Source organism: Sorex fumeus, unplaced genomic scaffold (assembly GCF_029834395.1).
Source record: "Sorex fumeus unplaced genomic scaffold, SorFum_2.1 ptg000093l, whole genome shotgun sequence".
NCBI classification, from domain to species: domain Eukaryota; kingdom Metazoa; phylum Chordata; class Mammalia; order Eulipotyphla; family Soricidae; genus Sorex; species Sorex fumeus.
Window position 1 is genome coordinate 2,145,263 of NW_026606150.1, and position 23,628 is coordinate 2,168,890.

General features: G+C 58.1%; 2 protein-coding genes across 2 annotated transcripts; both read right to left on the minus strand.

Annotated features, from left to right (window-relative positions):
• Nucleotides 1-212: 212 nt before the first annotated feature.
• Nucleotides 213-11,764, minus strand: TUT1 (terminal uridylyl transferase 1, U6 snRNA-specific). Its single transcript, XM_056132086.1, has 9 exons — nucleotides 11,603-11,764; nucleotides 8,203-8,393; nucleotides 5,441-5,756; nucleotides 5,194-5,294; nucleotides 3,617-4,065; nucleotides 2,218-2,327; nucleotides 2,009-2,119; nucleotides 1,795-1,887; nucleotides 213-1,340 (listed from the first exon to the last, which is right to left on the minus strand). Exons 1-9 carry the CDS (start codon nucleotides 11,682-11,684, stop codon nucleotides 238-240), a joined length of 2,556 nt encoding a protein of 851 aa, XP_055988061.1. The 5' UTR covers nucleotides 11,685-11,764; the 3' UTR covers nucleotides 213-237.
• Nucleotides 11,765-13,771: 2,007 nt separating this feature from the next.
• Nucleotides 13,772-23,376, minus strand: MTA2 (metastasis associated 1 family member 2). The gene is made up of 18 exons (XM_056132087.1): nucleotides 22,984-23,376; nucleotides 22,194-22,261; nucleotides 21,818-21,911; nucleotides 19,204-19,321; nucleotides 19,007-19,070; nucleotides 18,736-18,853; nucleotides 18,372-18,474; nucleotides 18,082-18,181; nucleotides 17,782-17,970; nucleotides 17,423-17,497; nucleotides 17,272-17,330; nucleotides 17,016-17,113; nucleotides 16,784-16,923; nucleotides 16,370-16,598; nucleotides 15,373-15,462; nucleotides 14,951-15,069; nucleotides 14,716-14,864; nucleotides 13,772-14,563 (listed from the first exon to the last, which is right to left on the minus strand). Exons 1-18 carry the CDS (start codon nucleotides 23,009-23,011, stop codon nucleotides 14,398-14,400), a joined length of 2,007 nt encoding a protein of 668 aa, XP_055988062.1. The 5' UTR covers nucleotides 23,012-23,376; the 3' UTR covers nucleotides 13,772-14,397.
• Nucleotides 23,377-23,628: the final 252 nt, after the last annotated feature.

The window sequence follows — 23,628 nt, forward strand, 5'->3', positions numbered from 1 at the left end:
ATCACCCGCTGGGGTTGAAAAAAAGGGCAGACATAGAACAACAGGTAGGGCAACACAACCAACTCAGGTCTGATCCCCAGCACCCCCCAGAGTCAGCCCTGAGCACAGCCAGGTATAGCCCCAAAGCAAAGAGGCCTATTTCAGGGTGTCTGGAGAAGGCACCTCAAAAGCTTTAAGGTCTGGATGGAAACTCGAGAAAACTGGTGTTTAGTAAACTAGCAGCTTTATTGTCCGTCCTCACTTTAAGAGGTTTCGGAGTGCCTGAGGAAGGAAGACCTGTAAAAAATGATGGAGATCGGGGAAGAGGCCCTGAGAATCCTGGGTCGGGGTCACCGTGAGAGTCTGGTCAGCAGGGGAGGCAGACGCCACAAAGGTCAGGAGTGGTTCGACCTCCGGGTCGCCAACAGTGCCCGGACCCCTCAGCTCTTGGGTTACTAGAGCCTCAGTGGCCAGCCACTGGGCCCCCGGACTGGCACCGCCCTCACTCCCAGCCCGGGTCTGCTGCTGCAGGCGTCTCCGGGCTCGTCGCCGCCCCTGCCACACTCGGTGCCACAAGGCACAGCGCCAGCTCACGGAGGCCGAGGACACCCCAGCCTGGGATACAGGGGGTCCTCCAGGGCCCTGCTCGGCCAGCGGGGTGTCGTCAGCAGCCAGAGGCTTTCCGCTGGTGGGGGGCAGCTCCGCCGGCTGCCCGGGGCTCCGCATGGCACAGTCCTGCACCGGCTCTCCGGCCTCTACGACCATTTCCTCCACCCCGTCTTCGCCGTGGTCGCCAGCGCAGCCCTGCGGCTGCTCCATTTCCGCTTCGCAGTTCTTCTGGTCGTCCAGTTTCAGTCTCTTACTTGCCCCCGCCGGGGCCGGCTCCCCGGCTCCCCCTCCCTCGGACCGCTGTCTCTTGGTGCCCTGTTCGATGTGGCACCCTAGGGCTTCCCGGAACACCTGAGCCAGGACAGGCGTGAGCTGGGAGAACGGCGCCGGGGGTAGAGGGATGGGGGTGGCGGACAGCAGCGAGCTGGGGGGGCTGGGCTGCAGCAGCGGGAGCAGCCCCCAGTCGCGGCCCCGGGGCGAGCGGCGCTGGAACTGGAGGCTGCGGCAGTAGCTGGCGGCCGCCCGGCAGCAGTTCTGCAGCCGCCCCGCCACCCGGCTGGTCACGTTGGCCGCCACATTGTGACTCAGGTCGAAAGGGTCCTGGAGGTTCATGGGGCCGAGGCGCAGCCCCTCCCAGCCGTGGGCAGGCAGGCCCCCGGCCACCGGCAGCGCCTGGCCTTCCCTCAGGGACAGCAGCGAACTGCTAAGGTCCCAGGACGCAACGCAGGAGAAGAACTGGGCGAGCAGGGAACCTGGGGGGGAAAAGCCGGGGAAAGGAGTTACCTGGAGGCCAGAACTGCCAGATGAGGGGCTGGAGTGACAGGATCGTAGGGAGGGCGTGTGCCTTGCACGCGGCAGACCCAGGTTCGATCCCAGGCATCTGAGTGCTGGGCCGGGAGGAACTCCTCCTGAGCATCATCGGCCGTGATCCAAGACACAAACAGATCCGGGAGACGAAGCCCCTCCCCTGCAGGCCTTGCCCCCTCCCACCCCCACTCCCACCCCGCCGAGGGACTCCGCTGAGTGCCAGGGCCTGTCACAGGGGTCAAGCCTCTCCTGGCAGCTTGGCCTGTATTTGCCTAACTGCTCCCAGGCAGACCCCTCCGCCATAAAGGAGCCAGAGGCCTAGTGAGAAGAGGCCACGGCCCCCGAGATGCCAGGGCAGACGCAAGCACCCGTTAGCCCCCGCCCGGCCCCAACACTCACTCAGGGGCTCGGTGTTGCTGCTCGGCTCCAGGCTCGAGGCCTCCCGGGGGAAGCTACAGTCCCAGCCGTCCACCTCCACCTGCTCGCCCTCACCTGTGAGAGGAGAAAGGGGCCGTCGGGGACGAAGCGGGACGCGGGCACCTCAGGCCAGGCCCGCCCGGTGCCTTCGAGTGGGACTGCGCGAGACGGAGCAGGTGGAGGGCGGTGGCTGTACCTGCTTTCTGGGTGAGCTGCAGCACGGTGGGCAGAACAGGAGGGGCCCTGGTCTGAAGGAAGTAGATGACCAGCAAGGTCAGGGCGTAGTTATTGAGCAGGGGGCCGCTCCCTGGGGAAACGTTAACTGCAATTAGATCCGGGGTGCGTCCCGATCAGCTCCAGGGCTCCAGCCAGTCACACCCCAAGTCTGGCCGGGATCCTCCTCACCTGACAGCGCCCGACCCTGAGCCCAGCAGCGGACAGTGTAGACAAGGGGCCGGACTCGCCCATCCAGCTCCGAACAGAGGCTCAGGAAGCGGGAGTTATGAAGGGCCAGCCTGCAGCCAACAGGAAACAGGGCCATTAGGGGCAGGAGGCCTGAGCCCACACCCCCACTCTCCCTAGCCTGCACAGCCAGGCCAGCCAGAGGGAGGAGGAAAGCGCCTCTCCACCGTGTTTGCAGACACCGGATCCAGTGCGCGGGGATGCGAAAACAGCGGGTGTGGGGCTGGAGAGAGAGTAGCTGGTAGGGCGCTTGCCTCGCATGTGGCCAAGCCTGGTTCAACCCCCAGCACCTAATCTGATCCCCAAGCACTGCCAGCGCTCACTCCTGAGCACCGACACAGAACAGCCTCTGAGTACTGCTGGGTGTGGCACCAAATTCCACCCCCAACAAAACAAAACACATGAAGCAAACACTACCTCGAGGAGAGCCACCCCAATAGTCAGACCTTGTCCTAAACATGCTTGGAGACTTTAGGCAAAGGAAGAAGGGAAGGGAGGGAGAGGAAGACAGTGAGAAAGAGGAGAGCAAAGGAGGAGTTGAATTCCCAGCATCCCACATGGTCCCCCGAGCACCGCCAGGAATAACCCCTGTGCACTGCCGGGTGTGAGCCCCCTCCGCCCCCCCCCAAAAAAAAGAAAAAAAGGACAGATCTAGGCCAGGAGAGCCAGTACAGTGGCTAGGCGCTGTCCTTATATTCCAACAAGCCCCGCTCGAATCCCCGGCACCACACAGGGTCCCGAGTACCAACAGGGGTTATCACTCCTGAGCAAAAGGCAGCCAGAAGGAGCTGGAGCGATAGCACAGCGGGTAGGGTGTTTGCCTTGCACGCAGCCAACCCGGGTTCGATTCCCAGCATCCCACGGGGTCCCCCAAGTCACCGTGAGAAGTAATTCCTGAGTGCAGAGCCAGGAGTAACCCCTGGGCATCACCAGGTATGACCCAAAAAAATAAATAAATAAATAAAACTCCCTTAAAAGGAAAAAAAAAGCCAGCCAGAGCCCCCTGAGCGCTGCCAGAGGAGATCTAAACTCTCCCCCTCTCCCTCGACCCCCTCCCACCACACCAAACTGTAGGTCAGGGCCAGGGATGTGGCCCAGGGACAGAGGGCTGGTCCTGCATGACAGAGCCCACGGTCCTCAGAGCAACCCCCAAGCAGAGTCAGACGCGGCCCCCAAAGCAAGACAAAAGATATAACAGCAGACTAAGGAACACACCTCGCCAGCAGTGAAATGAAAGGCAGACAGACGGGGGGAAAGGAGGGGCCCCACACATACCGGCCCCCTCCCAGGAGAGGACCCCTCCTCCCACACCAACTGCGCAGCAGGCCCCAAGCAGAAGTACCGGTTACTGAGGGAGACGTCACCGTGGAGCCCCGAGGGCCGATGGCAGAACTTGACCACAGGGCGGCGAGCCGAGGGCACGGTCTGGACGCGGTACACCCCGGGGACACAGCCCCGAAGGATGGACCCGACCAGCTCCAGCATGGCGCCACCCTCCGCCTTCTCCCCCTTCGGGGCCTTGCCCAGTTCCCCGTCCACCCCGTCCTCCTGCAGCGGGGAGGCTGGGGGCAGGGACTGGGGAGAGGCCAGGGTCTCCGATGCCAAAGCTGAGTCTGGGGTCCGGGGCGCCAGGGAGGACGGGGCCTCCAAGTCCAGGCCTTCGGAGTCTGGCGGAGAGGCTGGCGGCTGCGAGTCGGGAGGAGAAGCTGGGGTGCAGGTCAGGGCCTGAGGGTCCAGTGGGGATGCCAGGGCCGAGTCCAGGGAGGGAGAGTCTGGAGGCTTGGGGCCCGGCTGTGGAGGGAAACAAGCTGAGGGAGCGTCGCTCCTGCTGGCCCCAAACGGCAAACGGAGCACCTTCCCCCCACAAGACGCACCGACTGCTTGCTGCATATTAGCAGGTATATTCACACATGCAGGCTGGAGCGATAGCACAGCGGGTAGGGCGTTTGCCTTGCAAGCGGCCAACATGGCCAACCCGAGTTCGAGTCCTCCACCCCCTGGGAGAGGCCGGCAAGCTACCGAGATTATCTCGCCCTCACGGCAAAGCCTGGCAAGCTCCCCGTGATGTATTCAATATGCCAAACACAGTAACGAGTCTCACACTGTTACTGGGCCCACTCGAGCAAATCGATGAACAACGGGAGGACAGTGACAGTAATTCAGACATGCCAGGCTCTGGGCCAAAGGCACTGTAGGTATATAGAAACATCTGATCCCCACACCATTTAAAACATAAAATAACCTCTTAAGGCGGCAGAAGTAGCTCAAAAGGCGAGAGCGCAAGCGTTATATGTGGGATTCCAGGGTTGACCCCGGTGATGCGTGATCCCCAAGAATGGCTAGGGTGTAGCCCCGAAACCAATAAATAAATAATTCATCCCTTTCTGGGGGCAAGATATAGTTGGAGACTATAGCTTTTTATGTGTAAAAAGCTTCGGCGGCCAGGGGTCCTCCTGCCAGTGCTCCGGGATCATTCCTGACAGTGCTCAGAAATCAACCCAGGGCCAGTTGTACATAAGACAAGCTCTCCCGCTCAGGAACTTTGTTCTTTACACATACCGAAAAAATCACAAAATTGCTCTGAAACATACAGATTTTTATTGGGGGGAAGGACCCACACAGGTTGTGTTCAAGCTACTGTCCAAACCATTCTGAAATTTTATTTTTCACCTAACACTCCTCGGCATTCACTTTTCTCCCCTTACAATGCTTGGGGCCATACGCCTGCTGTAGAGGGGAGAAGTCTGGTAACTGACGGCAGGCGGGAATCTTTTGAAACGGGACCCAGCTGGCCCATCTGCACAGCGGGGCCAGGGGAAACAACCCCCCCAACCCCCCACCCCCGTACAGATGAGGAAACTCAGGCAGAGAGTGAAGGGCCGACTCCGACTTCTCCCACCTGCCTCCCGGCTCACTCACCTGCGGCTCTTCCAAGTCGCCCAGATCAAGGAAGAGGTCAAGATCGCAGCCGTGGACATCAAAGCTGTTTATGGAAGAGCCAAAAGGATGGACCACACAGCCTGAGTGCCGAGCAGAGGATAAAGGTCAAGAGACATGGTGGGAGTAGGGGCGCAAGACCAACGGGGTACGCAGACAGAAGAGCGATCGAGGCGGCGGTGCGGCCAAGGGGGGCTCGGGAGGCGGGCACGCAGGGGGCGCCACTCACCGGGGAAGAACTCAGTGAAGACCTCCTGCATCAGGGCCACCACGAGGCTCCGCAGCTGCCGCTCGGCCTCCGACAGCTCCCTCAGCCCCACGAGCTTTCTCATCTGTGCACCCACATCCGGGGCGTCGGCCAGGGCTTTCAGCAGCTGCTGGCTGTCAGGGGCGGCTCCTTTGGGGGACCTGGACGCGGGGCTCTGGAACTCTTTCTGCTCCCGCGGCCGGACTCGCAGGCGATGTCCACCCAGGCTGTGCTGGGGCTGGGCCAGGACGGCTTCCCGGGTAGCCAGGTCCCCCAGCTCCACGATGGCAAACACCCCCTGCGGACCACACAGGGCAGCGTCAACGGTTTGGGAACCAGGAAAGCGAATCCACGAAGCAGCGAGCATCTTAGAAACGGGGACCCGCCTCTCAACTGCGACCCACCTGCCGTTTCAGGAACAGGGCATCCAGGGAGAAGCAATTCTGCCCCTTCCTCCTTTGTTGTTTCTATGCTTTTTGTTATTTCTTAGAACCATGTTCTGGAGGTGCGTGGGGGTCACTGCCACCCGTTTTGGGAGGAGGCAGCACAGTGCTGAGGACTGAGCCTGGGCTTCCACATACAAACCATGTGCTCAGCCCACGGCTCAAAACATGGCTGAGCTATCTCCCCGGCTCCTGTGTTTGTTACGGTGTTGGGGGCATCCGATTGCGGCCACTCCTGGCTGGGTGCTCAGGAACCTGTCCTAAGCGCTGAAGAAGAGGAGCAAGGGCTCCAGAATGCAAAGCTGGCACTCCACCGTGCACTCGCTGCCCCCTGGACACCCCCTCCCCGTCCCCCCATGCAGATCTCCTGGGACTCTCTTCCTGACCCTCTCCCAAACATGACTCTTGCACATCTGCCTCAAAAAAAATCTCTTTTTACCTATTTCACTGTTCCCTATTCTTGTCAACAATGTGACGTCACTGCGTATACTATGACCCACACTCTCATTGATCCTGCTTGAGTTGATTCTCTTAACACCAAAAATGCTTAATACAGTGGGAGCTGGAACAGCAGCACTGAGGGGAGGACACCTGCTTTGCACGTGGCAGACCTGGGTTCAATCCCTGGCACCCCATATGGTTCCCTGAGTCCACCAGTTGTGATCCCGGAGCACAGAGCCAAGAATAAGTCCTGGGCATCACTAGATATGCCCATCCACACTCAAAAAAATCCAAAAAAGAATCAGAAGTCCTAAGTACCGCCAGGTACGGCTTTCAAAGAAAAGGAACCCACCTCTTTTCCTAGCACTGCCCAGAGGATAGCATGTTCTGAGCAGATAGTTAATATGACACACAGGCAGCTGGTTGATCACCCAGTCTTCTGAAGAATTAGGACAGCTCCCCAGATGGTGCGAAGCTTAACAGCACCCACTTCCCCTAATTACTCTTTGTTGCTGTTACTATGTTGGGGGCTGGGGGAAGGGCACTCCGGGCAGCTACCCCTGATGTGGCCCACGGGTGGCAGGATTGAATCCAGACCCTCGCCCCAACAAGGGCTGTGTTCTGCCACCCGAGTCCTATCCCCAGCCCCTGGGATTCCTCCTTTCAGTGCCTATTTTGTCAGGCTGTAGGCTGTGAGAGCAGGCACCTGTGCCACCCTGTTTGGCTCAGGTCACCTGAGTACACACTGTAGACACGCCATTCTGCAAGGAAGTGACATCCGCGCGCAGCAAGCCTGCAGGCACTGTTTGTCCAAAAGTGTGTCCTCCTTTGTGCCACATTAATCAAGATAAAGTTCCTCTTCTCTTCCCTCCTTCCCTACCGTCCTTCTTTCCTTCCCTCCACGCTGGATACGGAAGTCCAGGTCTGGTGCAAGGAAGCATGAGCTTTCCTGCTGAGCCACACCCCTGGCACCTGCTCACGGTTTTCTACTGTATCACTACTGCACCTGTAACAGTAACTGTCACTCCAGGCACTTTATGTGAAGTCTTCTATTGCCATGCACCCTCTTCAACTGACCCCACAATATCTCTGAGATGTACCTAGACACGGGAGGTCATATGCATTTGGCAAAGAGAATAAAGGACTCTGGAAACTGATAAAATCCACACAGAGGTGGAAGGGCCAGAGAGCTGGCACAGAGGTTCAGGTGCATGCCTTGCCTACAGCCAACCTGTTTGATCCCTGACACTGCAGACGATCTCCCAAGCACCATGCAGAGTCCCTGAGCACAGAAACAGGAGTATCGAGTATCAGTATGTATGCCCCACCCCACCCCCAAAAAAATTGAGACTGGAAAAATAGTCCAGTAGTCAAGGCACTTGCCTTGCCCACAGCTGACCCGGGTTTGATCCCCAAATCCCACATACAGTCCTCCCAGCACCACCAGGAGTGATCCCTGAGTGCAGAGCCAGCAGTGAGCCATGCACACCTGTGACCCCAAAATAACAAGAAATCCAATGTTTAGGGCTGAAGCAACAGTACAGCTGACAGGGTGCTTATGTACATGTGGCCAATCTGGGTTCATTTCCCATCACCCCACAAGATCCCCGAGTCTCACTGGGAGTGAACCCTGAGTGCAGAGCCAGAAGGAAGCCCTGAGAACTAAAACAAAAATAAAAAACTACACAAGTACGGGTGCCAGGGCAGGTAAGACTCTCCAGACTGGACCAGACCGCACACCAGGATGCTCACCAAGGACTAGCACACAGGAACCAGCTGACACAGATCCCCAGGCCCGCCCTCCGCTTTTCCTGGTGTGCAACACACCGAACTCCTTCACCCAAGGGCAACTTACTCTACCTTGTCTTTGTCCATGACAACGCTGGCCACAGGTCCAAATGCCTGGAAGTACTGCGAGAGCTGAGCAGAATCCACATCCCGGGGAAAACCACTGACAAACACACTTCGAAGCCCCTGGGCCTTGCGGGCAGCTCGTAATTCTACCAGGTGCCGGTGCTTCCGGCCTCCCAAATGGGCATCTAAGCTGGGTCCTGCAAAGAAAAATGTGAAACAAAACATGTCTCCATCACTCTTGGAGCACACCAGACTTGGCTCCAGACCAGAAACGCTCTGCGAACGTCAGGAGTCAGCAAGATGATTGATTTAAAGACAGGAGGCGGCCCAGGCTCAATGTCCCCCAAATCCCTCTGGGACATCATCCCTGAGAGTCAAGCACAAGGAGACCCTGAACACTGCGGGGTGTGTCCCACCACGCATGTGCCCCATCACTCACCACCGAAAATATAAACCACCCAAAAAAAGAGTAAAAAGGAAAAGAAATTTTGAAGGTCAGATGTGAAGTCACACTGACCCAATCTCAGCTGTTGGGGTCAGATGGGCCCAGGTTCAATCCCCAGTATCCCATATGGCCCCCCTAACATTGCCAGGAGTAATTCCTGAGTTCAAAGCCAGGAGCAACGCCTGACCATTGCTGAGTGTGACCAAAAGGGCAAATAAAAATAAACAAATAAAAATCCAAAAATCCCTCAGCTGTCAGGGCAAGTTCCTTAACCTCACTGTGCATCAGTTTCTCCTGACAAATTGAAATAGCAACTGGCATTTTACATAGCATTACTTTGGAGCGGGAGAAATAGTGCAATGTGTAAGGTGTTTGCCTTGCACAAGGGGATCCGGGTTCGATCCCCAGCATCCCATATACTAGTATCCCAGAGCACTGCGAGTGGTGAAATCTGATGGTAAACGCATGGAAAGGGTCTGCTGTTGTGATCCTTGACGTGTATTATGTGGGGTCAGGAAGACTGAGGTTTCTGATCTGCCCTACTGTACAAAGAGGAGGTGCCACTGACTGTGAGTTCCAGAAGAAAAGCACAGTGATGGACAGATGAAGGATGGGGGAAAGGAGGAACAGGGCGTGGGCCAGTCGTAGTCAGGTTTATTTCGTTCTCCTCCCCAACGTGGTCCGGTCTCTCCCTTACAACACAATCTTAGTCCCAGTCATAGTTCCATCATCCTAATCTCCTCGTAGACCTCAAAGTCCTCTACTAATCTTCATAGTCCTCGATTTTCTAGTCTGCCCTTTCCCCTTATAGCATAGTTATATAGGAATCATGAAGAGTGGGGGGACTGGAGAGACAGCACAGTGGGTAGGGCGTTTGCCTTGCACACAAACAACCCAGGTTCGATTCCTCCGTCCCTCTTGGAGAGCCCTGCAAGCACAACAAACAGAGCCTGGCAAGCTCCCCGTGGTGGATTCGATATGAAAAAAACAGTAACAACAAGTCTCACAATGGTGCCCACTCGAGCAAATCGATGAACAACAGGAGGGCAGAGCTACTGTGCCACATGAAGGGTGGGGGTACACATAGGTGGGGTTGAACTTTGTCATAACAACAGAGGGAAAGCCACTCCTTCAGGGGAAGTTCTGGGAGATGAACTCAAGGACAAGATCTCATCTGAGGGTTCAGCACTCCAGATTACTAGGAGATCCGCTGCTCAAGGGCAGAATTCCATCTAGGGTGTTTTGCTTTCTGCTTCCCTCAGCTAGTAATCCATTTAAACAATCAGTAAATTTTCTTCTAATAGTTGTTATTTTGTAGGAACACAATAAGAGACATATTAAGCTTAAAGGTTGGCTCTTCCTGGGGACATCTCACTATATATTCCAGATTACACTCCACAGGCCTGGTTAGTCTTTCCTAACCCCCGCAGGGTCCTTATTCAGTTACTTCTTTTTGGGTCATGATAGTGTTTGTCCCATGACTGTGCTCTTAACTTATGGTGCTTAGCTTGTCCCCTTCCGATGCCAGGGTAGCTTACAGCTTGCCCTGGGCCCATCCAGTTCCTTTGTCAGGACCCTGCCTTTGGAGTGCTAGGAACTAAGGGCAACTTAAGCTTAAGTCAAGTAAATATGGATGCCCAGGAGTAAATATCATCTTGGAGTCAATTCACTTCCATGTTACGAAGTATAGCATGAACTATCTTCCTGTGTCTATACAAAAAGGACATTGCTAAACCATGCAAGTGACAGAAAGGAAAGAGCAAAGCAACATAGGATTATCAGATCCGGATGAAATTAGGTGTGCATCAGGGGGGCACTGTTGTGGGAGTAACTCAAGAAACCAAAGTTCCCTGCGGGAGGAGCAAGGACAAACCAACATTATCCAACAACTAACAAAGAAAAGGATGCAAGACCCCATCTGGGCAAGACCGCAGTTGCAGACTTCAAAATTGCAATCTGGAAAAATAAATAAATAAAGGGGCTGGAGCAATAGCACAACGGGTAGGGTGTTTGCCTTGCACGTGGCCAACCCGGGTTCGATTCCCAGCATCCCATAGGGTCCCCCGAGCACCACCAGGAGTGATTCCTGAGTGCAAAGCCAGGAGTAACCCCATCGCCGGGTGTGACCCAAAAGAAAAAAAAAATTGCAATCCGAGTTTTCATGGAATTCCCTGCCTTGTCTTGCTTTTCTACAACACCCACTAACCAACCATACAGGCCATTGCTCCTCCACCTAGCCTGGGCTTTGGGCAGCTTTTCCTGTAGGGTTTCCCTACTCCGTTCCCCGTGAACCCCGAGCGCTCCAAACACAGCTACCGAGCACTGACATGTCACATCTCCATCTGCAGATGATGCACCTGTTCAGCTTCTTCTGAGTCTGTTCTCCGGACCCTCGACCCTCTAGCCCCGAGGGTACCGGGCAAAAAGAAAGCCCGCGCCCAACGGTCAAAAACGGAATTAAGGGGGCAGGGGATTAAGGGGGCCGGAGAGGGAGTGCGGCGTGGAGGCCGTTAGCCTTGCATTCCCTGGAATCCCAAACAGTCCCCAAGCACCCCTGGGAGCAACTCCTGAGTGTAGAGCCAGGGGTAACCCTACGCATCACGAGGGGCAGCCCAAACCCCTGAACACCACCCCGGGCAGCCCAAACCCTGAGCATCACTGCAGGCGGTCCAAACCCCTGAGCATCACCGAGGGCGGCCCAAAATCCGTCCGGGGTTGGGGGGGGGGGGGGGGGGGCGGGGAATAAATGGTGAAACTTGGGTCTCGGAGCCTTGGGTGCTGCGCAGCTGGCCGCTTCGTCCCTCCTCCCTCGGGGAGCGCCAAGTGGACATCGAGGCGATTGATGTTGCCAACCTTAAGAGAACTGCACCCTCGCCCGGCAGCCGCTACAGACCCCCAGGCCGGCCGGCCGGCCAACCGGCCGCCCACGCCCACCCACCCTCCTCACCAGCCACCGCTTACGGTTGGCTGTGGTAACGCGGCAGAGGCAGCACCGGAAGCCCCCGCGCGGGAGGGACTCGACATCCGAATCCACCGCCGCCATCGCGGCTCTCCGGGACCGAGCACGGCGGGCACCACCGGAACTGGCCGCGGGTCGCCGCAGCGCGCCGAGAAGCAAGGTCCGCCCGCGCGACCGGAAGTGACGCGCCGAGGCCACGCGCGCGAGCAGAGTCCTCCGGAAACTCAGTCCCTTCGACTCCTGGTTCCGGCTTCGAGCCTACGGTCTGTTGGAAAAGCGGCGGTTCCGGGGTGCTGATTTGCATGCGGCGAGTCGATTGGTGTGCGCTGAGCCGCTCGAGCCGTGATTGGCTTAGAGAATAGTGAGGCTGCAGAACAGCAACCGAATAGGCCGGCGCGGGTACACGTGTCCCCGCCCACTCCTCCGGCGGCGGGTTCCTGGCTCGGTGTTGCTGAGGCGCACGTGCACTTGTTCATGGGACAGTTCGGACCCGGGCGGCTACGTCCGCCACCCCATTTACTTGGAGAGTCAAGGCGGACATTGAGGGAGCTGCACGAAGCCCAGGGCTGCCCCTGTGACTTCCCTTTTGCCCTGAATCCTCCCCAGCCCGAGTGCTCTGCCTCTGCTTTCGAATCCTAGTTGGGGAGCTCTGCTCTCCACTGCTGGCATCCCTGCCTGACCCCACAGGGTTCCACAGGGCCCCACAGGGTCGCTGCCATGCCTGTGAACCAAACCGCTCTGCGCAGTAAAGAGCCACGTGGAGGCTACTCTGGAGACGCCCGAGCCACTACAAAGTGGCGCAGAGGAACCCCAAAGGTGGCAATTAAGTAACGTTTTGTGATACTGCTTTCTCATGAGCTGCGAGAGAACTCAAATTCCAAATTCAGGCGTGGAAGCAGGGCTGGGGAGGCTCAGGGAAGGGGACCGGGAGATGGAGAGTCCCATTTTTGTGTGTGTGGTTTTTGGGTTACATCCAGCAGTGCTCAGGACTTACTCCTGGCTCTGCACTCAGTTGTCATGCCTGGCAGTGCTGGAGGGCAGGGCCCCCGGCACCAATTGGGACTCCCGGATAGAACCAGGGTCAGCATCGTGCTGGGTAAACACCCTTCCTTCTGTACTGTAGATCTGGCCCCCAGACAACCGCTCTTGGCACCTTATCAGCCCACAACTTTGGTGGTGGAGCAGTGGATTTGATATACATCTCAAAGTCTAACTTAAGAGCTGGTCAGTTTTTTTTTTTTTTACTTTTTGGGTCACACCCAGAGATGCTCAGGGGTTATTTCTGGCTCTGCAATCAGGAATTACTCCTGGCGGTGCTTGGGGGACCATATGGGATGCCGGGGATTGAACCCTGGTCGGCCACATGCAAGGCAAATACCCCCTGTGCTATGGCTCCGGCCCAAGAGCTGGTCAGTTTTGAGATTGCGTCTCAACTCTGTGCAAGGAGGGAATTTTGTTTCTGTTCTGAGGGCATGCTGGGTTGCAGCTGCCACAGCCTCAAGCTAGAGAAGCACCTTAACCTTTGGAAAACAACCGGAGTGCAGAGCCTTGAGTATTCCCTGAGCACTGCCAGGTGTGGTACCCCCACCAAAAAAAAAAAGCAGCTAGAATCTGGGCCACGGGATAACACAGTTGGGAGAGCATTTGCTCTGCACGCAAGCCAACCCAGCTTCCATCACCAGCACCTTATGTGGTCCTGAATCCCATCAGGAGCGATCCCCGAACTTCCTGCCTGAGCAGAGTTAGGGGTAAGCCCTCAACACAGACATCAGGTGTGGCCCAAAAAACAAAGACTAGAACCCAGAGATCAGCTTATGCCAATTTGTTTGGGGGTTGGGTCACACCTGGTAGGGTTCAAGGGATTATATGGGATGCCTAAGAACCGAACCCAGGCCAGCTGCATGCAAGGAAAGTGCCTCATCAACTAGACTATCTCTCCGGTCCCTTTTCCCAACTGCTTTGGCAGCCAGCATAGGTAGCTGGGAGCAGTATATGCTGCCCGCGGGAAATCTGGAGCATTCTGGAGAACAGCCTGTCCCACTGCCTATCTCAGAAAGCTATTCCCAAGGCAAGCCCCATCTGTACCTTCCCGATTGTCCTTTGTTCTCCTGATCAAAGATACAAGCACACCCCACCCACTCACCCGTGGCAGAGAACAGCTGAGCCAGAGCTGAAGAAAACAGCTTTTTATTTGTTACTATAAGAACCAATTACAGAATCCGAGGTTAAAAAACGGACAAAAGATCTTTATTTCTGAGAATTGGCATACAAAAGGCGGAGGGACTAGGGAGGTAAGGTAAGCGAGCATGGGCTGGGGTCGATGCCAGCTTAGGGGCCTCAAACTCCAATTTAGGAAAAGTCCGGACACCGGACAGGAAGAAACCCCCAGTTAGAAAAAAAAAAAAAAGAAAAAATGGCAGTCAAGGCAGTGCATGCCCCCCTCCCCCAACCAGGTACCACCACCTGATGTCTGCTCTCCCCGCCCCATCCCTTTCACAAAGGGAGGCAACAGTTTTAAAAAAAATTAAAAAACCCTCCCCCCAAAACTGTCCGAGACAACTGTGGGTCCTCCTAGCCGTCACAGGCTAGGTTCCCACAGTGAGCCACGTTCCTGCAGTCAGCGCTCCATCACCAGTCATGGAGAAGCACGGAGGGGACAGGCCTTCCCCTGGTGACCCCAGAGGGCACCTGACCCCTCCGAGGACACACGCTTGCCCCCTCCCAAGCAGACGGCGGGGAGGGTGGGTGCCCTGGCACCTAGCCCCGGCTTTCTGTCCACCTCCTGCCCCCTGGACGTTCAGTCCTCCAGGACAATAGGCTCATTGGTGCTGGCAGGATGTGAGGGTGCAGGCAGGGGGACGGGGGCCCGCACTGCGATCAGCGGGGGCTTCACCTTCAGGGGTAAGTTGGGCCGGCGGGCAGCTCGCCGCATTTCCAGATGAGTCAGAGCTTTCCGCAGGGCCCTGGCCAGGAAGGGAGGATGGGGGGGAGAGAAGGCTAAGGACAAGGACGCTGCAGTTCCAGCCCAGTCGTTCCCGGCATCCCCATCTGTACCCACCAAGATCCCCACCCCCCACTTTCCAGTCCTCCCAGTCTAGCTGGGCAGCCTGCCTACCTGGTGTCCTTTGTGGCGACAAACACCACAGGGTTGGGGGCATCGGCGGGGTTTAGTTTCTGGCGCTTGGCGGCTGGCTGAGAGCTTGCACGGATCCCTGAGGCCAGAGGCCTTCCATTGGCAGAGAAGGGGAGCCCTGCTCCTGTCATCTGCAAAGGAGGGGGTAATGTTCAGGCGCCAAAAGAAACCACGGTCCCACCCAGCCCAGTTTGGGCCACTCCAGGGGTCAACTCACAGTTTCATAGGTCCGTTTAACCATAATGCTCCCCAGGCCCCGGTTCTGGGTTAGCTGGTTTCTGTTGATTGGTGTCTTGGTACCCCGGGGTGTTTTTGGTTTCAGAGGTGCCTGGGCCACTACCAGGAAAAAAAGAAAAACCCTGAGAACATTCACACTTCCCCTTCTCTAGGCAGTTTCCCTAGGCAGCCCCGAAAGTAGTAGTGACGGAGAAGGGTCTCGCAAGCAACTGCCACTATTTCAAAATCACACGGACCACTAATAATCCTGGATAGCTTGTGAAAAAACATTAGCCTACAAAAGCACAGTGTGCTAAACGCCTCAGAAACCAGCGGGGAAGGACAGAGTCAGGGCAGAGAGCCTGCCGCCACCCTAACTGGCGCTGGCCACCCTTACTCCACGGCCTGGGTCCCTTCCCATACCCAGATCTTTGACGATAGTTGCCAGGGGCAGCCGCACCAGCGGGTGAATTTTCAACGGCGTCTTGGCGGCCTTTGGAAGACGAATGGAGCCTGGAAAACAGAGATGGAATCTTCTGAAGGGGCTGGGCTACACTCTCAAGAGGCCAGGTCAAGAGCCAATGACCCACGGCGATTATCCGATAGCTCGTTACTCCTCCCTCTCCTCCACTATCCCCTTTCACAAAGTTCTGTTCTGTTGGAGGGAAGGGGAATAACACCCAGGGTGCTCAGGGCTTACTCCTGGCTCCGTGCTCAGGGATCACTCCTGACAGTGCTCAGAGGAAGATAGCAGGGATCAAACTGAGGTCAGCTACATGCAAGAAAAGCGCCCCCACCCGTCTATTAGCTTTCCAGCTCAAGGATCAAGGAGCTTTTCTTTTAACTTGAAAAAAACCTTCCCAGGGCCAGAGCAATAGTACTAGGAGTTGGGCGTTTGCCTCATACTTGGCCAACCTGGGTTCAACCCCCAACACCACATATGGTCCCCTTCAAGCACCCCCAGGGGAGATTCCTGAGTGCAGAGCTAGGAGTAAGCCCTGAGCACAGTCGGGGGTGGCCCAAACCCGAAAAGAGGAAAAAGAGAAAGAAAAAAAGTTTCCAAAAAAAATCTATCCAAGTTGTGTAGGAGCGACAGCACAACGGGTAGGGCGTTTGCCCTGCACGCAGCCAACCAGGTTCAATTCCTCCATCCCTCTTGGAGAGCCTCAGAAAGTATCCCACCCGCACCGCAGAGCCTGGCAAGTTCCCCGTGGCATATTTGATACGCCAAAAACAGTAGCAACAAGTCTCACAATGGAGACGTTAATGGTGCCCACTCAAACGGTGCTACAGGACGGTGCTATCCAGGTAACAAGCCAGATTTTAGTCATTACACATCCAAATCACTGATCTCTGGCGATAGTAGCCACAAACCTCTCATTCCCGCCCCCCGCCCCCCGCCCCCCATTCCTGCCCTTACACTCTGCCTTGATGGCATTGGCGTTGATGGGGGCATACGGCCGCCTGGCAGCTCTCCTGGGCTGTAACAGGTCCCTGCACATGCGTCTGGCCAGGCGCGTCAGCTTGGTGGTCTGGAGCAAGAACGTCTGCCTATTCTTGGCCAGCAACTTGGCCCGGTTGGCGCTGGTCGTGTACGGGGACAGACTCTGGGCTTCGGGTCTGGACAAATGACCCCGCGAATGTGGCTCCTAGGGGGACACAGGGAAAGGGAGGGGAGAGACGGGCCCCGCAGCTCCCTCTGGTCTCCGGCACGCGTGCAGAGAAGTCAGTCCTTCCCCCCGACCTCTACCCATCTCGTACCGACCACAGGAAGAGCTGGGGGCCCTCACCTCGACCCAACACACCTCCCTGCTGGTCCCCAGCCAGTCCTTACTGTGGTGCCCCGGGCAGCCCCCTCGAGCTGGGTGGGGGTCTTCAGGCCCCCGTATTTCTTCCAGTAGATCCAACAGGAAGCACAGAGGCGGCACTGCATGTTGGGTGGGCCCCAGGCATACCACTGGGCAGACTGGGTGGCTGCAGGAGCACGGAGAAGGGGGAAATGAGGCCCGGAGGTCCTCGGACCCAGCCCTCCCACCCGCCAGCATCCAGCAGCCCCCAGTACTCACTGTGGCAACTCTCGCAAGTCAGGCCCTTCTGGAATCCGGCCCCATTCATGCCAGGTTTTGAACCCACAGAGATGATCTGGTTAGGATTTGGCTTAGTGCTGCACGGGGGAAGGAGGAAGGAAAAACGGGGGAAGGAGGAAGGAAGCAATGGGTCAGAGAACAAGAATCCACAGCCCAGTCCCACAGCAGGTGCCGGCTGGGTGAACAGAGGCCACGCTGCCCATCACCTGCCGCCCAGCTGTCCGCCCGCACTCACTAGGTGGGGATGTAGACCTGCTTCAGCTTGCTGTCGGCTTCAGCTGCTTTCAGCCTTTTCTGCGCAAAGGGGAAAAGGGACGAATGAGGGCGGAGAGGTCACCGAGACAGAGGGCAGCGGGAGGCCCGCCTGCCCTGCCTGAGACCCTTACCTGCTGGATATAGCGGTCTGTGGTCTTCCACATGTAATAAAACTGGACAATGCTGGCGAGCGACTTCCAAGGTAGCTAGAAAAAAGGCAGTAAGACAGAGAATGAGCCAGGGGCAAAAGTGATTGCACAGCGGGTAGAGCATTTGTCTTGCACGCGACTGACCCGGGGTCAATCCCCAGCATCCCATAGTCCCCCAAGCACTGCCAGGAGTGATTCCTGAGTGCAGAGCCAGGAGTGAACCCTGAGCATCGCTGGGTGTGACCCAAAAACCAAAAAAAAAAAAAAAAGTCAGCCCCAGGTCCAGGGCCTAACCCTCACCTCCACCCTCTTTGTCTCTTCTCGGAGCACCACCTACTTACAAAGTCCTGGCGGATATCGTTGAAATCCTTCCCATACTTCTCCAGGGCCTCCTCGAACAGCATGGCCTCGGAGGCCGACCACTCCTCCATCTCATCGCGACACAGCACGGGGCCACCCTGGGGCACCAGGGTCGACATGGCCTTGGCCAGGTCATAGCCATTCCTTTGCAAGGTATCCATGGCATGAAACTACGGGAAGGGCAACACACGGTCGACTGAGGGGTCTGAGGCACCCCCCCACCACGCTCCCCCATAGCCCGCCAAGCCCAGCCTGAGCACATCCCGGCCGGCCGTGCTCACCAGTGTGATGTCTCGGGAGGCAGCAGCGGCACTCATGTGCAAACTGGGCTGCCGGATGGAGCTACTGCAGTCCAGGGCTCTGGCGAAGGTCCCGACGGCTCTGAGGGAGAGACGGAGACGTCAAGGAGGAAGGAGGAAGGGGTTAGCCAGGCTGATCACATCGGAGTCGGACGAAGAAAGGAAAGGAAACCAGAGTGTGGAGAAAACCTCCCAGGCTGCCCGTGGAAGGGCCTCAGAAGCCGGGCAGTCCACGCCTCCCACAGCCCGTCTGCCATCCACCCACCCCTCACCGGGCCACCACGAGAAACTGGTCGATCTGTCGGTCGGTCAGGGGATTGTCTGGGTCCCAGACCTTCATCTCCATCTTCTGCTGGTTCCGATTATCAGATTCTCCTGGTGAACAGGACGAGCCCCACGTCAGGGCAGGGGAAGGGGAGACTCTGGGGTGTCGTGTCACAGCCCCGGTTTCTCACGCGCCCTGCTCGGTTCTGTCCGCAACCCCCTCTCGCTCCGCTCACTTCCCACCCGGGTCCTCTCGGGTTCCCGGACGCCCTGATCTGGCTGCATGAGGACACAGAGCCACGCAGACCGCGCACAGCAGACACCTCCGGGGACCTTGCGCTGAGCCACGAGCCAGTGTGTCCTGTTCCTCACCCTCAACCAGGCGTTCTGGAATCTCAGCTTGGTATTTGCAGCCAACTCTGATCTCCCCTTGATCGGCTAAAAGTGTCTTCTGCACAGGATCAAACACCAGTGAGTAAAAGAAGCAGTCCTGGAGGAGAAAGAAGAAAGTAAGCAAGCAGGATCCCAGGTGGGGTGGAGGGAGCACCTTCCCCGTGCTCCACCCTTCCTACAGTCCTCTTTATCTACTGCCTTAGGGAGCAGTACCCGAGCCCCCACACTCCCCTACCCCCCAATTTCTCACCTCCTTTTCCAGGTACTGGCTCAAGATATCCGTCTCATTCAAGAGGGTCACACTGCACTTCCCCCTATGGGAGAGAGGTCGGCACACCCTGAGTGAGCCCCTCATTCCATCTCCACAGCATCTGCAACCCACCCCCAGCCCCTCGCCACCTTCCCCGCGTGTGCCGGCCACGGTGGCCCTGCCTGTCCTAAATTTACCGTATGTGGGTAGCTGGTAATGATTCAAACTGCCGGGAGAGGAAAAGCTCCCGGTGCTTCAGCTGATGCCGCTGCTGCTCCGACACCCCTGGCTGCTTTGATTCCTCTTCAAACTCCCCTAGGAGGCAACAGAGGAAGAAACCGAGTCCAAAGCCAGTCGAGAAAGAAGCCACCGGGGCAACTCCAACCCAGGGAGGACATTTTATTTTCCTCTTTATTTTTGGATTTGGGAGTCACACTGGGCAGTGCCTGGGCGATCACGCAGGGTGCCAGGGATGGAACCGAAGTTGGCCGTGTGCACCACACACACCTTACCCCTGTACTGTCTTTCCGGCCCTGAGAAACCATTTTGTATCCCCGCAGTTTTTCTCACCTTCCCTAGATCACTTCCCTGCCCTGCCCGGACTGCAGCTTTGCCTCCGTCCTAGTTAGTCCACATTAGAGTTCTTGCCTCTCTCTACCACCAACACTGGGTGCAGAACTGTGTGAGTCAAGGATGCCACACAGAGAAACAGCCAGAGCTCAGAGAGCACACACGAGGCCCTAGCACCGCCAGCACAGCACAGCGCTCTCTGTTGAAACCGGCCTGAGGTCCGGCAAGCCCGCCGGAGGGAAACCCGCCGCCCAGGCTGCATTTACCAGTTCCCCTTTTCCGACTTCAGGAGACTCCGCTCTAGCACATCACATGCCATCCCAACTATCCCTCGCTTTCTACTTGGCTAATAATAGTTTGTTTGTGGGGCTTTTAAGGACAGTACTTCTCGAGCCAGTGCCAACACCTTCCTCCCCAAGGAGCTGCAACTTGCCCCGAGACCTTGGAGGAAAGGGTTAACCTGGCCCGGTGCCAGGCCAAGTGGGCGGAGCAGAAGCACCCGGGTCAGAGGCTCATTGGTGCGTTGTTTCACCCTCAAGGGGTGGGGGTGGGGCAGACTCCACCCTAGTCTCAGGGCTTGTGGGAGGCCAGGGACCACACCCCCCAGACCCCTTCTGATTGGACAAGGCCAAGGTCAGCCCCTGCCAGATGGGGCAGAAAATCCCCCCAGAGGGCGAGGGAACTTTTGGTAGGCCCAGCTCCTCCTTAACCCCTACACGGCCAGAGCAGTCTGAAACAAGATAATCTGAGCAGAAACAAAGGGGGAAAGAGAGCCAAAACACAGCTGGGAATTGGAGCTCAGGGGCACAATGCTGCCTTCACAAGGGTGAGACCAAGCATTCAATCCCACCCCCTAAGAAAGAGGGGGTGGGGGGAGCCCAAGCAGAAGAGTTCAGGGGAATAAAAAGCGGAGGGGAAAGAACTTAACAGAAGGCTGGGGAAGGAGTACAGCGGGTAAAGAACCTACTCCTAAAAATGGAAGGAAAGGGGCTTCCCTCCACAAGCATAAAGAAAATACAGGGAAAAGAGGGAAGATGTAAAATGGAGCGGAGAGGAAAACAGAGCGAGGATGGAAAAAGTGCTAAAAAAAGTTTAAAAAATGGACTGAGGGGCTGGAGAGAGAGCACAGCGGGTAGGGCGTGCCTTGCACGCGGCGGACCCGGGTTCGATTCCCAGCATCCCATATGGTCCCCTGAGCACCGCCAGGAGTAACTCCTGAGTGCAGAGCCAGGAGTAACCCTTGTGCATCGCCAGATATGACCAAAAAAGCAAAAAAACAAAAAAACAAAAAAACTGGCTTGAGGGGCTGGAGCGATAGGACAGAGGGAAGGGGATTTGTCTTGCAGTGACTGACCCAGGTTGAATTGATCCCCAGCATCCTATAGGGTCTCCCCATCCCCCAGCAGTACCAGGAGCAATTCCCGAGTGCAGAGACAGGATTAACTCCGGAGCATCCCCGGGTGTGACCCAGAAAGAAAAACAACTGGGTGGAAAAGAAAAGGTCTTGGGCTGAGTGCGCTTTGCCTGTGGGAGGCAGGGTTCCATCCCACGCACCACATGGTCCCCGTGATCACTGCACAGGGGACCTGGAGCACACAGCCTGGAGTAGCAAGAGCACCCCAACCCCAGGCGTGGCCTCAAAACAAAACACACTTCTGAATAACTTCCTGTGCCAGAGAGCGCACGCAGGGGGGTTAAGGCCAACCTGAGTTTGAATGCAGGCACGCAGGACATGATCCCCGCCCTACACACAACAAACACACCCCAGCCCTGCCAGGAGTAAGCCCTGAGCACCTCCAGATGTCCCAGTTCCCCAGACCACCACGTGGTCCTAAACCATGTCTGTTTCCAGATAAGCAAGTTTCTAGTACAGCCTCTTCCTCTTCACCTTGACCTTTCCAGGCACCCTTCTCCGGGTCCCAACATTTCCAAAGCTCTCCTGCTGCTCTCAAACTCCGGCTCAGCCTTTATTCAGAGTCTCTTCCACGTACCCTACACACCACGCATACACCCACAAGAAACCACACTCTGGCTCTCCTTATCATGGTCTCTCCACCCTGCCTCCAACGCCAACAAGTAAAAACCTGCCCACCTCCACGCCAGGCATTCCCACCCCCGACTCCCGAGCCCTGCCTTGGGCATGCTACCAGGATAGAGAGGGACGTGCCCAGGCCTCAGACAAGGACCAGGCGTTGGGGGCGGGGGTGGGGGGAGAGTGGAGGGTTTGAAAAAGACACTCACTGGCGTTACTGTCTGCCAGGTTGTTGAGGCTACCGGAAATGTCCCTTCGCCGGAAGAGGCAGACCACCTTTGCCTCCACGTTTCCATTTGCAGTCTAAAAAGGGGGGGAGGGAAAGGGCAGTGGAAAACGGTCATTTTCAAAGTGAAAAGGCACTAAGCCGAGGCTCACAGTGACTAAGTGTCTAGAGTCGCAGTGAAGTTTCCATTAAGTACTTACTCTACAGCCTGTCCTGAACCCAGGGGAGCAATGAAGGGCTAGGAACAGAGCCTTAGAACGGGGGTTCTCCACCCCCCACCCCCCTCCCGCTCCATCCCACCCCAACTGAAGTTAGAGACCTTGAAAGCAGGGGGAGGGGGAGGGCTCGGCTTCACTCACCTTGTTGAGCTCCTCAATCCGTCTAACCAGGTAAGGATTGCTAGAGGAGTTCTCAAAATAGACGTAATCTGGGGGAGGGGAGGGGAGGGGAGAGCAGAGGGTCAGGAGGGAAGAGGGAAGCAGAGCTCTGGGCTAGGGGGACAGGCCTGGGGGGTGGGGGGAGGACGGGCCACTGGACGGGCATGGCAGAGGCCGCAGAGAGAGTCCTGCAAGGAGGGCGCTGCTGGACTCGCACGCGGCATCCCGGGTTCGATCCCCGGGACCCCCGCAAGGTTCCCCAGCATCGCCAGGAGCGAGGGTCCCGGAGCGCACGGCCCGGGAGTAAAGCCCTGAGCACCACCGGGTGTGGCCCAAAAAAACAAATACAACGTGGACCGTGGACCGAACGTACGGCGTGAAGCCCTCGCCGCCCCGGGGTTCTTGATAAAACTCAGATCGGATGTGGCAAGTGAGGCTCGAGGAAGGGGCGAGCAACGCAGGGCTCCGCGGCGGCCAGTCCCCCCAACCCCAGCGGACGGGGCTGCTGCCCCCTAATTGTTCGGCCCGGCGCCGGGCAGGGCGCGCACGACGGCCGGGGCCGAGGGAACCTCCCGCCGCTTCCCCGTCCCGGGCCCGGCTGGACCCACCCCGCGCCTCCCCGCACGCCCCGGAACCGGCGTCCCGCGCCCCCCGCGCGCCGTCGGGGCTGCCCGCGGCGTCGCCGTCCCCGCGCGCCCTCGCGCCCCGGGGGCTCCCCGGTTCCGGTTCCGGCCCGCGCTCGGGACCCCGGGGCCCCGCGCCCGGTACTCACCCCCCACCCGGTACATGTTGGCCGCCATGGCCGCTCCCGCCGCCGCCGCCGGCCGCACAAAGGACGCGGGGGGCTCGCGGGGCAGGCCCGGGCGCGCGGCGAGGCCCGGGGCGCGGGCCGGGCGGCTCGCGGAAGTCGCGGGCGGGCGCGCGCAGCCGGCACCGCCGCTGCCTCAGCCGTCGCGGCGCATCCCGGCCCGCACGCTCGGGACGCTGAGGCCGGCGCCGGCCCGGAGCCAGGCCCCGGCGCCCCCCACGGCCGCGCCGAGCACCCCCCGCCGCACCCGCCGACGCCGGGCTTCGCCGCCTTCCGGAACCCCCTTCGGCCGCCCCGGAGAACAAGGCCCCGCGCTCGGCTCGGCTCGGCGAGTGAGACCCCGGCGGCTCGGCTCCTTCCGGAAGACGCTCGGCTCCTTCCGCCCGCCGCGGCCCGGCGCTCGGCTATTTCCGTCAGCGTTCGGCCCCTCCCCGGAGGGCGGGAGCGGCGCGGGCCGGGCGGGGTGGGGAGGAGTTAACCCTCGAGTCGCCGGAGCCCCGCAGAAGCGCGGGAAGGGCGGGCGTCCGAGCGCCCCGCCGCCGCCTCCAGGGCGGTGGCGCTGCCGCTCACCCGCGCGAACGGCGAACGCTCCCGTCCCCTTTCCGCACT